Here is an 18,546-nt window from a genome sequence, read left to right on the forward strand (position 1 = left end):
TTGTGGTTTGTTCATCATGTTATAGGCCATCAAAGGGCATATCTTTTCCTGTTGTTGGCACTGAAGACAACAGAAAGAAATTGAACATTATCTTTATTTCTCTGGCTCAATATCACATTGAAGGCCTCTTGTCAGCCAGTTCTTTTTATTTTTTTATTTGAGCCGAGGATGTTATGATGACATCAGAGGAACATTTTCTAACATATTTTTAGACAGTCAAGCAACATAAATTTTTTTTGTGGCCAGAGGCAGAATGGGGCCGGTGTCTCGGTCTTTTTGAAGGAGTTTGTAAAATGTGAAAGTCTGAAAAGAGAAGAGTCACTAACTTGGAGCTCACAGTTCACTTCCCCAACACGCCTCTCAACTGACTGATCCTAACAGGCGCAATTATCTATAACAACACCATTTTCAACTCTGATAATTGTAGGAGATATTCTAACTGTGGTGAAGTGCTGGTTGTAATTCTAAAGTAATGCTAATGTTTAATATATTTTTAATATTGATGTGTTCACCTGACCTCCCCCCTACTGAAATACATCTATTTCACAGTCTGATGCTCTTATTTTCCATGTATATGCAAGACTCACATCCACCATTTATGAGAATGTCCCACCGAATTAGCAATGAGAAGCTCTTATTAAAACCAGAAAATAAAATTTAAAAAAGGAATATCTAAAGTATTGGACCACGGATTCAGATTAAGGCATCGTTAAAATACCATTATTCCTGGACTAAATTTAAATATATATTTTTGGTTTACTTTTTATGATTATATGCCACCTGAATCCAATTCAAGGAGTTACTTTTGTGGATGCTTTACCTCAGAGAGCTGTTTTCAAAGAGCCGCCAAAACACTAGTCAATGAATTTTCCTTGTTTCAAAGAAAAGATTCAGAATCACTTTATTGATCCTTTCAGGGAAATTATTTTTCCCAAAATAATGCAAAAATAATAAAAATAAAAATAGAGCAAAAACAAAACAAAATAAAAACGGGTACCAGAAAGTACCAGAGGTGCAATATACAACAAACAGTACAATGCAATCAGCCACGTCGTTAGTCACAGACAGTTAGAGTTACGTGTTTGATGGTTGTGGCTAACACTGAGGAATAATGTCTCCTTTCAGTAGTTTTTCCTCCAGATGCAGTAACATTACCTCCAATGAAATACTGCGTGTTATTGGTCACATAATCAACAGGTCATATTCAAACAACGAACAAACATGCTAGCATTTCAGTGAAATGTTATGCGTTAGCTGGGCCAGGACATGAGCTTACTGAAAAGTCCATTTATTTTAGTAATTTAATTCACTGAGTGAAACATTAAGAAGATTAATTACATAGACGTGTGTAAAGCCTTTATTTCTGCTAATTGTGATGATTTTCTGCCTGCAGCTAAAGAGAGCACAACATTTGAGATTTTAAAAATTACAACAGATCAATAAAACAACACATAAATGTGAGTTTAATGAAAGGCATTTTTGCTTAAGGTTATTTTCAGCTATTCTCACCATCCATTTTATTAGGTGCACTTGTTCAATTTCCTGTTAACTCAAATAGTGAATCAGTTACGTTTTTGTTGCACAGAGTAATGGATCCATCCTACCTTTTCTGTTTTCATCCCTTCCTGACTACAGTTCATTATTTTTCTGATGGCTGCTTCCTTAAGGATAATGCACCACAAATCTCAAATCATCTTAAACTACTGGAGCACTTTTGGGATGAGGTGGGCCAAGAGATTTGCAAGTGAGTCATGCTATGATGTCAGTATGGACCCTTGTTTCTGACACTTGAGTCTATTCCACCAAGAATTAAGGTATTTTTAAGTAGAACCCAACCCACACCAGCAAAGTGTGCCTAATAAAGTAGTTAGAGACTATACTTATGCCTTATGTAGTGTGCTAAAGCATTATAATAATACATTTTATTTACAGTGTCCTTTATATATCAAACTGAAATCTCAAAGGGCAACTTCACACGCTGATGATGGCAAGCTACTGGATTGTTGCTACAGCTGCCCTTGGGCAGTTTTGCGCCAACACTAGCAGGCAACAGGTGAAGTGTTTTACCCAAGGACACAAACGACAAGGGCAGACAGGCGAACCAGGAATCGAACTGGAGAACACCTACTGCCGTCACCACCATCATCCCATATTGTAGCTTTTTTTTAACCTAGTTTAAACCCTAGTTGAGCAACATATTCTGGAGGATTAGAGAAATTCATTTTGAGACTTAATATATCTTTCTGTCAAAGAAAATAAAAAGGAGAGAAAGCAGGATCTTAATCATTACTAGTGACTAGTTAAGTGGGACGCATTTACAATACCACTGTGGAGCATGCGATTCTGTCGCTTGGGGAACCAAATCATCTTGGAAGATCAGTTCAAAGAAATACACAAAGGACTTCTAAGAAAACATCAGTAGACAATGTTCTCAAAGTCCTCTAGGACTGGAAACCAAATGAGTACTTTAAAAAAGAGGGATAGAAAGAGAAGGCAAAAATAATGCTGTTTATATTAGTCATAGCATATTGTGTGAATGTGTGGGTGAATGAGTGACTACATTCAGTCACAGCAATGACTGAATGGAATCAATGTAGTGTGAGATGCTTTGGAGTCCTCAGGACCTGATAAAGCGCTACACAAAGCAAGCCATTTACCATTTCAATCCATCAGCATTTGGTTTTGATTTTTTTCATTTGCGTTTAATCATCACTGATTAAAATCAAATGTAAAAATTTGATTTTCACTAAATGTCCACCAGACATTTACCGTTGCTAAAACATAGCAACGGTAAATGCCTAAAGTCTTGCCCCACACATAGTGAGGTTTTGTTTATCTTGTAAGTGTTTAGTGATACAACATTAATGTTTGCTGTCAATGCCTGATTCCATGGACTGGAAATGATGTTAGTCTGTCACTCTACTCAAACAGAATAGGATGGTCAATTAAGTAGCAGCTGTCAGACACAGTTGGCAGACAGTAAAATAACTCACTCAGTAGGCGTATGTACTGATAGAGGACACACAAAGTAAAAAACAAACAAAAACAACACATAAGTTGTCTTGTGTCTATATGTCTGAGTCCTTGTGTGTTGATCCCAACTTTGTAGCCAAAATTCTGCATAAGGCTAACTGTATGTGTCTCTTATGATTTGTCCTTGGTTTATGCAGATGAATGATGGAAAAGTTGCAATTTAATACTGTGTCAGGACAGAGGAAGATACTAGAGGGAACTGTTTTTTTTTCCCCCAAGATGATCGCCTGGCCCTCTGGGGATGAAAGTTCAATGCTCTCAATCAACACTGCAATGTCAACAGAACAGCCTACTGTGGGTGACAGGAGCAAATACACACAGGAGATAGCGAAAAATGCTTCAAACAGGTGCAAACGTGCGGCAAACAGCAAAACATGCTGAAAATGCATGAATGATGCGAACTCAAAAACACACAAAAACAAATGCAGCAGAAAAACACGGCAAATAAATCTTCCAGTTTGTTGTAGTCCACATGTTTAGCTGTGGTTTGCTTTTGCTTGAGTTCAACATGTTATAGGTATATATTTTAGAATACTTTTTTTATTTATTATTTTCATTATCCATCTAAGCAAGTTCATAAGCTACCATTCAGTGGAATCTTCTTTCAGAAAACTTTTTTTATTTGGCTGAATTACTCTTTTTTTTTTTTTAAAGAGATTGCAAGTCACTCATCAGCAAGTAATTCTCCAGTGCTGACAGGTAAAATTCAGAGTGACTATTTAAATGCTGACACAAAGAAGCAGAGTATGTGCATGCAAATGAACACGCTTTTATTCACCTCTGTGCCTATACACGAACACACACTTTACTTATTGTCTATATTCTGTGTGGAGTCAGCAGATAGATTAGCATTGCCAACTAATCCATCTTATTAAAAGGCAAAAGAGAGAGAAAGAAAGCGAGAGAAATAATAAAGCACAGGTTGTGGGACATGTCTTAGGTATTAAAGTTTAGCTGAGTCAGTATTATAGACAGGCAGCACAAGAACAGTCCAGCCATATAACCCTTGATAAAACCTCTGCAGATCGTGCCATAAAGTTACATATTTTTAATGTGCGCGTGCGCATGTGTGCGACTCTTGTTTGTTTGCTCAGCACAGACTGATGGCCACTTGCTGTACGTTTCATCAGAAGTCAGTAAAGTGTGTTGAGCCATCTCTCTTGGTGGAGGACAGATCCGTATGAAATCATAATAGATGGCAATACTATTTGAAGAATGAATCAATGCTGAAACCAGTCTGATGGTGGACAAGAGACACATCACATTTGACAAGGACTTAACTGGGGGTCAGGGGGTCATGCTCATGCAGGCAGACTAAACAGGGAGGTTACTGCAGCTCTCTGAGTAATAAAAGTGCACTGTATATCACTTTTATTTGAGAAGGACATGGGAAAAAAAATCCCATTTTGTCAGAGATTATTGCCTTTAAAATTTAGGTTTTGTTTTGTTGAAGCTTTGTGTCAAACTCTGTCAATGATCAACATGAGCCTTAATTCCTAGTGAGTGTAGAAACAACAGTCAGTCTATGGAAATGCCATTCTGAATCCTCCTCGAACATGGTTTTAAAAAATAAAAAGTGTTAACACAAGTAAAATTTAGATACTGTAACTGTCATCGTTTGTGTATTCTGAGTCGTCTGTTTAGTTCATGTCACTCCTTAAATGTTCAGATACAGCAGGATTGTCTGCTGTGTCTTATTCTCACAACAACTGCATCACACCTGCATCGGCCACAAGGATGTCCTCTTACAGTGCAGCCACATTAGGTTTCATAAGGCATAGGGTTATTTAAAAAATCATTATTTGAGTAACATTGTGCAAATCAATCAGTTTTAGAATCGGGGGTGAGCAAAACCTAGACACTGCTACTAAATTTGCAATTGGATGATTAGGCAGTTAGAGAAAGTAAATCATTTGGAGGAGATGAATCATTGCATTTCTGGGACTTTGAAAGCCTTTGAGGATTCTGTTTGGGATAAATTTGTTCTTCACGTTCTGCTCCTTTCTTGTTGCAGAATTAGTTTTTGGTGTGCATCTGTAGCTTAACCTTGGCCTCACACGTGTGTTGTAATAAGTTGTCACAGGGTTTGAGGCTCGTGTAAAGTAGTTCCCTCTGTTGTCTGATTGTAACTGAATTATTCAAGGCTTTTTCCTCTTTGACAGAGCTGAGGTATTTATAGGCGTTGGTTTCTGCCTCTCATACTTACATGGCAACAACGAGCTCTCCGAAGGCTCTTCCACAAACGAACCAATTCTGAGGGAGAGGAGGTGGGGAAAGGCAGCAGAGATATGAAATATATGCCGGAGTTTTTTGGCTTGCGGCTAAAAGAGAATTGGACATTGCGGTCTAAGACATTGACACAGTTTCAGTGCTATTTGTCTTGGAAGTCATATTTCAATTTTAAAAGAACTAAAAATGACAACCTTTTACAGAAAATGGTGGTAAGGAATATTTATTAGCTGTCTACACAAAATGGACCTCCCAGGAGTGCTTTTAATTGTCTAAAGATGAAGATGGACTGCAAGACAGTCCCTGTGACTGATTCATGCAGGAAGGTGGGAAAGTCATGGGTAAGAGAGATAAACCCCTTGTCAAAGTCTTAGAGGAAACTGGGTGACTACAGATGAAAAATGGACTGCTGTCCGGTCACGGTCGCAGATCTGCCCCTGGTGTGTAGTAGGATTGATGGAGCAGTAACAGTGGTGGAAGCAGACCCAAGTAACTTCAAGGGTCATGAGAGGTACTAGGGTGATTGCCACTTCATTCTGCAATTTCCTTAAAAGCGCACTAATCGGACACCTCAGTTGTAGGCACGGATAATGCAATGTTAAGATGCTCTCGTAGTTTGCTCCACAAACTCATCTTAATTTCAGAAGTGCTGCCTTCAAATAAAATGATAAAATGCTAACCCTGGTCATGTGTGTTTAACCTGGTAGGTGATGTGGAAAAGGAGGGGGAACAAGAGTGGAGGTGATGTTGCCTTGTATCCACCTGGACACCAGTAGCTCCCTGAAAATAACCGGCATACTGTGGGACAGCATAAAAAAACCAAACAGAAAAAGAGAGTTGGCCTTCCCCTTGCTGCCTACCCCAACCCCTCAATGCTTCTGTGGCTCAATGGAAGATCTACCAATTTCTCTGTGTTATTTTAAATACCATTTTTAGTACTCTGTGTTTTCTGCACTCTGTATGTTGTATCCACCAGGTTTTGGAGGACAACACACAGGCTGCATGAACAAAGAGTCAGCTGGAGCACACGACGGGTGAAGTTGGGATGTGCGAGTCTGTGGAAGCATGGAATCAAAAAGTCAATAAGGCTCTCCAGATAAATGTGTGTTTGTGCAAATGCACATGAGCGTTAGTGTGCAACTTTATCTGGGTAAACCACCAGGGGTTAATTTTCATTCAGCAGGCTTCACTGTGTGTCTGCTTTGGTTTGTGTTCTCATCTATCTGTGTGTGTATGTGTGTGAGAGAGAAAGAGGGAGAGATTTTGCGTCCTTCAGACAAGGACAGTAGGAGAGTTAACATCTGTCCTGAATGGAGAAGCACTGTGGGCCCTAAAAGAAGCGTGAGCAGCAGAAAAATAGCTTGTTAACATGCTGACTGAAAGCATGACATTGTATCGTTGCAAATGTGGTTTAATGTGATACAAAGACTTAACTCTCTGTTATGAACCCATTGTTTCTCTGGCCTATCTTTTTTTTTTCACATGGCATTGTCTTTGAGTATATTTAGAAAGAAGAAGTAGTTTGATAAAATGTGGCCCTCCTCTTTGTCTTACTAGAGGAACCCCTGCTTCATTTTTATTTACTCAGGACTTAAGAGACTTCTCAGCCCTCAAGTTATCTGGTCACAAAGGATTTTCACTGATCAAGTACTATTTAGACTTTCAAATTTCTCGAAGAGCTTCATGAGCTATTTTTACATGAAAATACACCTAAACAATGAATGATTTATAGATCTAGAGGTTAAAGTAAGATGCTCATCAGAGGCCTGCAGATAGACTGGTTTTGGCACGTATTGTTGTGTTTAAATTGAGCTTTACCTCAAGCTGCCTTTCCACGCAAGTTGTTCTTTGTCTCTGTGTGTATTCATCAAGCTTTTATTATCACCTGTTTTAAAAAAAAAAAACATAGAAATCTCATTGAATTAGCACTGTGTTGATGGGAAGCTTGGTCAGAAATCTACTGCCCAGTATAGTAGAAATTACAATTTAGGATGATTAACAGACATTGTTTCCTTAATGGAAACAAACTGAGCTCCATCTCTGATGATACTGAGGAAACATCTTGTTGTAAGTGCACTAAAACACACAAAAATACGTGGAATTTTTCCATCCATCGGTTATGCATTAGCAGCATGGTTTCTTTTGCAAGCGAGTTCAGGCATCAACATGAATGCTGTTGCCTTTCAAACTTCAGTTTTAGACTCACAACACCCACTGCCATTGTAGATGTTGCTGCAGGGGAAACCTGTCTGTATTCATGAAGAGGAAATGCGATCTTCAGAAACGTTTGGTATTTTTCATTCATTCAGGTGGATGAATGAAAGGGCGATATTTCCTAACTGAATGGTCTTTCCGTTACTAGATTGTTTTAAAAGCAAACCACAAATCCACCCAACCAAACACAACAGGCAACCCACTTTGGATTACCAGATACTTCCACCAGGAGCTGATGTATATACAGTCACACAGAATCGAATTTACTTAATATTAATTTTGAATCCAGTCAGTGATTTGGGATGTTTTGTCGGGACAACAAGTCACTCAGTAAAAATATTTTGAGAAACAAATTGCTATGCCATATCAGAAATATCTACTGTTTCTAATCCCAAGCTAAAGAAAAACTTTTTTGCTTTGTTCAATTTTACCCTTAATTTCTTGGTTCATGTTGTTTAATGAAAATGCTGTTCTCTCTGGACTTTTTTAAAGTGCAATTTGAGGTCAATTATAAATGAGTGTGCACTCTCAGCCAGTTGTAGTGCATATATTTATCCAAAAATGTAACCTTTGATACTAAATTAAGGGGATGAGGGCCAAGTGGATGATTTTATACTTTACTGCTTTAAAGTGTTAAGATATATTTTACTCAATGCCACAGAGGAAATAAATTAGCAAGAAAATTAGAAAAGCCATTAGAGAGTTAAATGCATAATTTGTAGTCAGCCATTTATTTGAATTAATTAAGAACCATTTGTCATTAACAAGGCCCTGGCCAAGAGCAAGTATGAAAAGAAGTCACAAAAAGAAAAATATTCATAAACTTTTCATGTCAGCTGTCAAACACGGTGGTGGAGGGCTGATGATATGGGCTTGTTTTTGCAGGCTCAGAATCTGGGCCTCACTGTGTATTGATTAAGTTGTCCATGATCTTGTCTGCAAATATTCCCAGAGTTAAATTTTAAGTCTGAAAGTTAAACGTTTAACAACATTGGGGTCATTCAACTTTTCAACAATCAAAATGATGATCGCCGATGAAGCAAGGAATGAATGAATGAATAAACGTAAAGGTAGTAAAAAGCCCAGTCACTGCTGATAAGACTGCTGTATAAGACTCTGAATCTCCCTATATGACATCCTTTTACAATTTCTGTGACCGTACTTGTTTTTTCACTCTAAATGATCATAAAGGTGAGGATGATCAGCGCATGTACATGTCTATATATTAGCATCAATAATGTTTATTTAATTACAGTGAACGCCTTTTGTGATGTCCTTTTGTTTCCATTTTGCGGGTGTGGGTGTGATGGATGACGGTGCTGTTGAGGTTATCGCTGCTATCACAGCCCTGCTTTTAGATGCTCCTGGGCTGTACAGAATACATGACAGTTCTGATGAATGAGCCACATTTCACACTTTTAGACTGCATCTGATCTCACAGTTTCCACATACATGCATGTACTACGCACACAGGAATGCATTCAGCTCACAAACAACACTTTTTTAGGCAGCACACACGCACGGTCATTTGGCTGATTTCCTTTTTCTCCCCTCCCCCCTTTAAGGCAAAGCCTTTTATTCAATTACATGCACAGCTGAATGATCAGCTGTCTTGATTTATAACATGTGAGAGAGTTTGGAGTGATTAATCTCTCATCTGTAACTTTCGCAACTAATTACACCTCCTCCTTCATTATGCCTTCCCCCTGGTTCTGCTAGTAAAATTTTAGTTTATAGAAAACACTTGTCAGTTCTTACTTACCTCTTTTTTGTTTATCTCCACTATCTCAAGAAATGCTTTGCTTTTTGTTAATGGAGAGATGTGATTAAAACAATTAGGAAATTCATCAGAGGCTTTGCAATTAGTTAATTGCTATTAATCCTATTTAATCAAATAGCAGTATTTGACACAAGCAAAGTCTTTAGTTAAATAATACACTTTAATTATGGATTGAAGTATTATACCAATTTATAGCAACGATATTATGATGTTGCACGATTATTTCTATCTTGATTTAGTGTAAAGGAAACAAACGCAAAGCCAGACATGCGACCGGGTCCTTTTTGCAGATTTACAGCAACATGCTGTGACTTTCACATACCTACCAGGACGACCCTGCTCTCACAGCCTCTCTCATTTAAACAGCCTCTGTGTGGGCTCAAAGGGCTGCGTGCTGTTTAGTCAGCATATTACTGTTCAGGGTAGATGCTGTCTGTATTATCGGGATGAGAAGAGGGCATTGATCTCTATCAGCATGCATGGAGGGCAAATCCACATACAGACCGAAACTACACACAAGCACTGCACACAGATTGGGCTCTGTTTCTTGCCTATTAAAAAAATATTGTGTTAAATATGCAATCATGTTGCAGTTCAAAAGCAAAAACAAAAATACCATGGAAGAATGACATCCTGTTATGGCATGAGTGATGAAGAACGCTAATGATAATTACTTCTCTGTGGTAGCTTAATTTCTCTCTCTGTGTGTTTGCTGAAATAAATTATGGCTGACATATTAGTAACATGCTAAAACAAAAACAGTATATTTGGGGAAATCTTTTTGTATTACATTTATTGCTATATGAGGGCTGAAAAAATGTTACAACAATGAATATGTTTACTAACTTTGCTTTTATCATCTAAGCTTCTTTAAAATCTGAAGATCTAACCTCAGTTGATAAAAACAAAGACAGCTGAGATTTCAATTGTTGAATTTTACTTCTTTATTAAATATTCTGTTTTAATACCAGTCTAAGTGTTCACATTTAGACTGAAATACGCATTGTCACATTTATAGAAAAAAACCTTTATGCCTTTTACTTTAAATTTCTCAAGATCTTATTGTCACGACAACATGAGCAAACGTATACACAACGTTTTAATTCTAAACTGTGTAGATTCACAAGGCAATTTTTTTGTTCTTCACAGAGACCCGGGAGGACCGCAATAAGAGACTGTTCAGACACTACACTGTGGGATCTTATGACAACTTCACCTCATACAGGTACTGCCTTTGTTTCAGTGTGTGTGTGTGGGGGGGGGGGGGGGGGGTGCGTGTGTGTGTGTGGCCATGCATGCTATGCTGCAGCAACTTTAATGGTCATGTCACAAGGAACTTTTCTCCCTGTTGGGCTAATAAAGTCCATGCAAAAAGGTGATGAAGTGCAGTGAGGTTGCTGCCATCTAAAGCAATGTTTGTGTCACTGCACTCTCTTCTAACTATTAAAAGCAAAGCAAATTATGTGACCTAGTTCGGTTTCATGTTTGGTACAGACAGATGCCTTGTATTTTTCTGTGTGTATAGCTGCCATGCTATTACTAGGGTTTTTCTAGATGAAAATTGTTCTACAGGGTCTTTTATATGTGTTCATGTCTCATGTAAGGATGACATTTATCGTCTACAAAATGTAAACATTTGCTTTCTATTAAATCAGTTTTTATTGGGGAGAAGAGCAGCAAATTAGGCTTTTTTTTTTTTTTTGCAAGAGTTGTTCTCTATGAACATTATTTCCATCAACTCTACCGACCTTGAAAAATGTCAGCATCTTATATTTTACTTCAAAGCTAGATTAAATTACACCATATTTGTTAAGTTAAACAACACTTTTAAAGTCAATATGTGATGTGAGATATTGTTATAAGTAGATTCATAAATGTTTGAAGATGAAAATTGTATTTGTTCTTAGAAGGCGTATATTAATATAGTCAGCTCATGAGACGGGTAAATATATAATATTGGTTTAATGAGATTGACACAAGAGAAGAGAAGATTTCACCAATATTTCAAATATCAGTAAAAAAGTTTATTCCATTACTTAAATGGAATAAAAGTTTTGCAGGTCATACAATGTGTGGTAATAATTATCTCTTTGCTGTAGAATTGTGTGGCTAGGGTACTAAAAACATACCTGAATTTAATTTTCATACAAGGCAGCACACAATTTTTAAGGGAAAGCTTAAATAATTTTCAAAAGTATTTTGGAAGAAAAATCTGAAAAGTGTGGCATGCATTAGCAGTCATCCATCTTAGGCGGGTTTCTTTTCAAAAACTTTGGAGAGAAAAATATTCATTGGCGTCAACAAGGATCCCTGGATGTGTCAAAGAAGACAACAGTGAGAGCTTTTTACAGAGGAGAACGTCAAGGTCACCGTCCAAAAAATATTCCATTGCTGAGACGACAGCACAGCAATGTCTGAGTGAACAACAGTGAATATGTGTTTTGAACGTCTTCATAATGTAAACGTCCTGGTCTACATTATGGTCTGATGGTCTTTTATGATTGGACTATATTAAGCTTCCTTTATCAATTGTGGTCAGCATCCCCACATCATGATGCTGCCGCCACAATGCTTCGACTTTCAGACAGTCCGTTTCAAAGTGATATGCATAGTATGTTAGGATCAGTAAGCTAACGGTCTCATCTGATCAGGACCTTTTCCTACATATTTGCTGTGTCCCTTACATGGAATGTGGCTAAGTTTAAACCAAATTTCGTCTTTTTTTTTTTCTTTCCATTTTTGCATAAAAGCCATACTTGTTCAGCTTCTGGTTATTCTGTCCAGAGATTCTCCAACCTGAACTGTGAAACTCGTGCAGCTCCTCCAGAGTTTCGGCCTCTTCTCTGATTAATTCTGTCATTGATCAACCTGTCAGTTTGGATTGAAGGCCTTTGTTTTGGTTGCTTTGAAGTTAGTTGGTACTCTTTTCAATTTTTAATGATAGACTGACCAGTTCTCTGTGAGATTTTTAATGTTTATTAGGTCTTACTGTAATCAAACCTCGCTTTAAACGTCTGACCTTAATGCTGTATCTCATGGGGCTGATAGTAACATCTGATGTGAATTGTATATAACTTGAAGTAATAGATATAGAATAAAAATATATTTTGTGAAAATGGTCACATGTTAAACAATTACATTAACTACTGTATGTTTGGCATTGCCTTACCATAAGTTGTAGTTAGTCGTATCTAATTTGCGTACATAAGGGAAAAAAATCCTGTATTGCTTTAATGCACAATTTTGGAGTCTTAGTTCAAGTGAGAATATATAGGATGTGAAGCTTTAAACAGAAAAAGCTGCTTAGTGTTGCCTCTCCAGCACAGCATTATGTGCATAATAATTAGCATAAAGTGGATAGAGAGCATTTTATGAAATCAGACTCAACCTCCCTCCAGCAGAAAGGTTGGTTCCCCGTCTCCTGGCTCCAGCAGCAGGAGCTCTGTGAGTCTGAGACGAGTTTATTCGGTTGAGCTAATGAAACTGCAGCTCAGCTGTCCAATTTGAACGTCACTGCTCTATATCTGCCTCAGCTGTCAAGGATGCTGTAGAAATGTTACAAAGACTTGGAAAGACATTTGTGTGCTAGCTGAATTATGTTTAACGCACAAACAAAAATATATTACCAGTACTCCTGTTTGTGCACACTAGACTTAAGTAAATTAAGTGCTTCTTCAAATTTTACTGTTGAACATTAGAAATGATCTAAATGTACACTCACCTGCCACTTTCTTAGGTGTGTGCTTAAACAAGTTTCCAAAGTGATTTTGGTCCATGGTAACATTTGTGGACTGCGCATTCATGTTACGATATTTTGGAGTACAAAAAATATATTTGTCATGTTCCTCAAACCAGATTCAGATGACTTGAGCAGCGTAGTCATAAAGAGATGGGTATGGACAGGAACTACTGCCACTGCTGCTTCTCAAGTAGATTATAGTGTTTAAATGATGCTCAACTGGTACTAAGGACCCCAGAGAGTGTCAACAAAATATAGAGCATAACATTACACCACCTGTAATATGGTTTTTTTTTTGTAAATGTAATCTGTCTTTTTTTATCCCAGGAGGAATAGCTGATGCAGCATGCTGCTAATTCTAATAGGGATCTCAATAAATATAAATGTAAACCAGCCTGAATTGTGCATATTTTTCAGGAGTGATCTATGCTTTCATGTTGTTTGCACGAAATTCTAACCCTACTGTCTAAACGCTGCAGCTGGAATGGAGACGCAGACCAGGAAATTATTTTTTCCATGTGTTATTGTTGAAAGCTGGTGAGTCAGTGTAAAATGTAGCCTTAGCTCCTTATTCTCTGCAGACGGGAGCAGCACCCAGAGTAGGCTGCTGCTGCTGTAGCCCATTTGCGTCAAGGGTCAATGTGTTATATTTTTAGTGAGGATTTTCATACTGAGTCTTTTGTCTTTTCATACCATTCCCTGTAACTCGGAGAGAAGGTTGTGAATCAAAAATGGCAGGTCAGCCATTTCTGACCAACAACCAAGTAACGTTCAGGTCACTTAAATCGCTTTTATTTCCCCATTCTGATTTACGGTTTGAATTTCAGCAAGTTGTTTTCACTACATTTGGATGCCTGAAGGCTCTGAGTTGGTTGACTGATTTGCTGCTTGAGTTTGAAGCAATGGAGGAGGTGTGCCTAATTAAGTGGCACATGACTATAGTTGAATATCCATAATATCTGCAGTTTTTTATTATGAAAATAACCCTGCATGCAGTCAAAAGCTATTGTGCTTAGCAAACTTTTGGCTCAGAATTTAACAAGTCCATACGTGAGAGATTTACTCTCCGAGGTGTGAGGGGACCAACAGTGTAAGACCGCCTAATCGCTGACATCCCTTAACACTCAGAAAAAATCAGGTGGTGATAAACTGCTTTGCTTACTTTTCTGTCCTGTTTCTTCTGTGATCAGTCAGGGCACAATGCTGCATCTGAGCTTAATCTGACAGTTTCTCTTACGAAATCTCTAAACACACTCCTCAGCGTAAGTCTCCAGTGGGGGATCATCTGGAGGTCTTAGAGTTTATCCGAGAGATTCTTCAGTCATGGGGATTCCTTTTACCTGCTTATTTTCTCCCACACTCAAACCTGTTCCCTGTGCCCGTCTCAAAATACTCGAGCAACTCCAGGGAATCCTGAGCTGTGATCTTTTGCTTTGCTTTTAACCTCATTGGGAAAGAGTACAAGTGTGCGTGTGCGTGTGTGTGTGTGTGTGTGTGTGTGTGTGTGTGTGTGTGTGTGTGTGTGTGTGTGTGTGTGTGTGTGTGCGTGTGTGTGTGTGTGTGTGTGTGTGTGGGTGTGTGTGTGTGTGTGTGTGCGTGCGTGTGTGTGTGTGCGTGCGTGCGTGTGTGCGTGTGTGTGGGTTGTGTGTGCCTCTCCACCTCCTCCAGCGACTCAGCCCCCAACCAGTCGACGCTCTTCACTCCGCTACCCTTTACCCTCTTTGTTTGCGTGTGCGACGATGGTGTTGAACTCACCCCTGCTCTACCTGTGCTATTTTCTCGACAGTGATTACATCGTGGAAGAGAAGAATGCTGTTTTACAGAAGAAAGAAAATGAGGGGTTTGGTTTTGTCCTGCGTGGAGCCAAAGGTGAGTTATAAAGCTCGCCGACACCTGGAACCTTCCCGCCCACAGCGCCTGTGCTTTTCAATGCGTGACATTGATCTGTTCTCATAAGAAGTTAGATGATCTGAGTCATTGAGTTCATCTCAGTCAGTATTGTGACTGTTTTAGTCAACAACACAAGCGGCTTTGGTCCACAATCAGCTTATTTACTCAGATGCACTCAGGAGTCTGTGTGTGTGCGTGCACACGCGCATGCACGCATGCGTGCATGCGTGTTATGTGTGTAAGAGAGAGAGAAAGAGCATGTAGACCTTCTGGTAGCGTCATCCTTGGCCGAGCTGTCTGCTCGCTGTCCCATCTGTTCATCGCACATGGCGTTAGGCTTTAGTAGAGAAACATCATCTCTAGTATTCCTTTCATTTTTGCTCTTTCTTTTCTTCCCATGCATCCTTCCTTCATCCTTCCTGTTGATTATCAGTAAATTCTGTCAGCCCTTCCGCTTTTTAACCAAATCCACCTTTTGACTCATACTCCATAACCGCAAATTCGCTTTTACGAGCACACACGTGCCAGCTCCCCGTTCGTGGTGGTTACCATGGCATCCTCTCTTCGGCAGCTTGCCGGGAGTCTGAGTGTGCTTTACTGCTCTGTCACTCTCTACCATGAATCTTGGCTCGCCCCACTCTCTTTTTTACTCGTTCTTTTACTCTCCAGCACCCTCAGACACACACACTGCGGTTCACTTAGTAGTCCTTTGAGAGCTCTCATGTGTCAGTGATTTACTCACACTTTCTTTGAGATTAAACAGAATTTGTAATGCTGCACTCAAAATATTGCTATAGATTGTCTGCATATAGATTGGGGGTTTTCATGCGGAGCTGCGTGTTTGTTCATGGATTGAAGCGAGTATAAGTTGGATTCAGTATGCAAAACAGGCATATTCACTTAAAGTATTAATGTTGTAACTATAATTCTCTGGTTTCATTAACGTAAACACAGTTGGTTTGGGTCACGCAAAAAAGACGGCGATGTCTCAGGAACAGGTTATCCTGATTCAGCAGAACACTGTGGACACCTCATCTTGATTCTAATCCAAATGCACTTTTCAGAAAAGGGCTACATCAAGTATGACAGACATTTTAAAGGCATGAAGGTACTTGATGTTCCACAAAATTTCTTTCATTTTCTCTTCTTCAGACCTGCATGACACTTTCTTTTAATATGCCAGCATACAAGGCAGGAAAGAAAAATGTGACAGCAGCTGGTAAGAGCTCCACTGCAGTAACATCACATGAAGGCTTTAGGTTCCTCCGATCACCTTTATTGTGCATGAAGCATTGTGTAGTTTAGTTAGTAAATATATGCCAATCAGTGGAGACCTGTTAACGTTAGAACCCACAGAGGCTCACAAATAACAAAAATCTGTGAATAAACCATGTTTGCACAACCACAGAAGCTAATAGTCTTCCTTATCTTACTCTTGGCCAATCCGTGCCAAAGACAATGATTGGCTGCTTTGCCACTTGTGTGTCAAGTGGCATTGCGCTTACGTATGTCAGCTGCCCAAGCTTTATTTTCTTTCCAATATTTAAGAAGAAAATCTGTAAATAGGTGCAAATAATTTTGTTGCATTGCACAGATATATCTGTACTATAAATAATACTTTCACTGTTTCTATCAAGCTCACCTTTGTATGACATGGCACATTACAGCTACAGCAGCAGGATACCTATAGTAAGCTCTAAATGGTTTAATACAGATTACCGTACAGACAAAAGTCATGTATATTATCTCTGGTTGTGACTTTTTTTTACTTCAAGCAAAATTAGGTTAAGTTAATGAACAATTAAAAATATCTCTAGAATATTTCCTCACAGAGTCTAATCATTTGAACTGTTTCTGATTTCAAAGTAGATTTTGAAGAATGTAGGGTGTAACATCAGGTCAGTGACGGGTCCTTTGGTTTGTCCCGGGACAGAATGACTGTTAAGCTGTTGAAAATTAAAGTGTCAGGCCAAATTTGTCCTCAAGTTTTTCACTGCTGTCCAGACACAGACCGGTCTGGATGGATGTTGCCTCCAACTGAATCATAGAATAGAGGGAGGGATTTAAGCATGAAATAAGTTGTCCACCTCTTAAACAGTTAGTTTTCACTAAGGAGAAATATAAAATACTCATCCAGCGCTAATGGCTGCAGAAATTGATGTGCTGGATGTGATTCTAAGGTTTTAAGTTTTAAAGACAATATTTAAATCACATTGCTATTTTTGGACTCCTCTGTATATTGTGTGTATCACTCTCTCAACACATCTTAACCAGATAAAGTAATTAAAACCGTTTTCTTCTTTGTAGAGCAATATTTGGTTCCCCAAAACAAGAAAACAATGGAACAATTAAAATCCAGCCAGTATTTTGCTAAATGTTGTTTTTGGTAATTGCATGGTGCTTGGAATGTGCAGCAGTTTTATTTTCCGAATCTCTGAGGCACTGAGGTGTATGCTTTTAACTGCCATACTTTCCAGACAAACATTGTAGTTCTGAATGTTGTTTGTTTTATTCTTTATAGCCGAAACTCCTATTGAAGAGTTCACTCCCACCCCAGCATTCCCTGCCCTGCAGTACTTGGAGTCAGTGGACGTGGAGGGGGTGGCCTGGAGGGCTGGTCTCAGGACGGGGGACTTTCTCATTGAGGTAGTTAAGAAAACGTGCGTGCGTGCGTGCGTGCGTGCGTGCGTGCGTGCGTGCGTGTCTTCATTCAAAACATTGAAGATGGAGGAAATTTCTGGAACACAGGAGTAAACCGATTTCATTAGTATGTGCATTCTACAGCGAAGTCTTTTTTTCAATTAGTTTAGAGGTAACACTATAATAATCTTTGTGGGATAATTAATTGATATCATAAACAACAACAATAATAATATTAATAATAATAACAATGCTGTTGTATTATTTATTTTGTGACTTGCAAATGTTTCATGTGAGGTGACCAGAATTTGATCAGAATTTCATCAGCATTGACCTAGTTTCTGTCTTCTTGCATTTTGTCCAGGTGAACGGGGTGAATGTTGTGAAGGTGGGCCACAAGCAGGTGGTGTCTTTAATCCGCCAAGGGGGGAGCCGACTCCTAATGAAAGTTGTTTCTGTCACACGCAAGCCAGAGTCGGAAGAAATTGTTCGAAAGAAAGGTAAGGCTATTTGGAAGTAATAATGTCTTTTAAGGAAAGATTACAACTCACATGTAAAAAAAAAAAACTTTATATTTTCACGTTAAGTTTCCAAACTAACGTTTATGTTTAATGTTATGAGTCAGGTCTGTAGTATACATGATGGGATAAGGCACATGGAAAAGAGTGGACGGTATTAGTTCTGTATAACAAAACTAAATGTGCTGAAGAGATTGTAACTTACTAAAGAACACAGGGACTGACAAAAAGAGAGAAAAAACTTTTCTGCTGGTGGAAAAGAGATAATTTTATTTGGATCTAGGAGCTGCAAACAGTTTGTCAGACATCCCCTAAACACTGTATTCAAGTCACAGTGCACTTTGGTACTGTGCTGTTCAAGGATAATTCTCATGCTCATGCTGTTTTATCACATATGAGTCATACAAAAGTTAAAATACCTCAAATTACTTTGAAGAGGTTAAGTCCAGCATGTTGAAAGGAAATAGCTCTGACCCCAAACACACCAGTAAGAGAGCTGAATT

The 18,546-nt window shown here is 38.7% G+C and overlaps 1 protein-coding gene across 9 annotated transcripts in view; it reads left to right on the forward strand.

Annotated features, from left to right (window-relative positions):
- Nucleotides 1-18,546, forward strand: part of shank3a (SH3 and multiple ankyrin repeat domains 3a) — a 195,761-nt gene that overhangs the window by 155,827 nt on the left and 21,388 nt on the right. For all 9 annotated transcript variants that reach the window (XR_014087898.1, XM_081608116.1, XM_081608115.1 and 6 more), the window contains 4 exons: nucleotides 10,406-10,481; nucleotides 14,782-14,864; nucleotides 17,407-17,531; nucleotides 17,890-18,025. Coding sequence is in view for 8 of the 9 variants with exons in the window: in XM_081608116.1 (XP_081464242.1) it covers nucleotides 10,406-10,481; nucleotides 14,782-14,864; nucleotides 17,407-17,531; nucleotides 17,890-18,025 (420 nt within the window). In the remaining variant the exon portion in view is untranslated. The remainder of the gene's footprint in view (nucleotides 1-10,405; nucleotides 10,482-14,781; nucleotides 14,865-17,406; nucleotides 17,532-17,889; nucleotides 18,026-18,546) is intronic.

Source organism: Poecilia reticulata, chromosome 6, assembly GCF_904066995.2.
Source record: "Poecilia reticulata chromosome 6, P_reticulata-male-v2, whole genome shotgun sequence".
Taxonomy (NCBI): domain Eukaryota; kingdom Metazoa; phylum Chordata; class Actinopteri; order Cyprinodontiformes; family Poeciliidae; genus Poecilia; species Poecilia reticulata.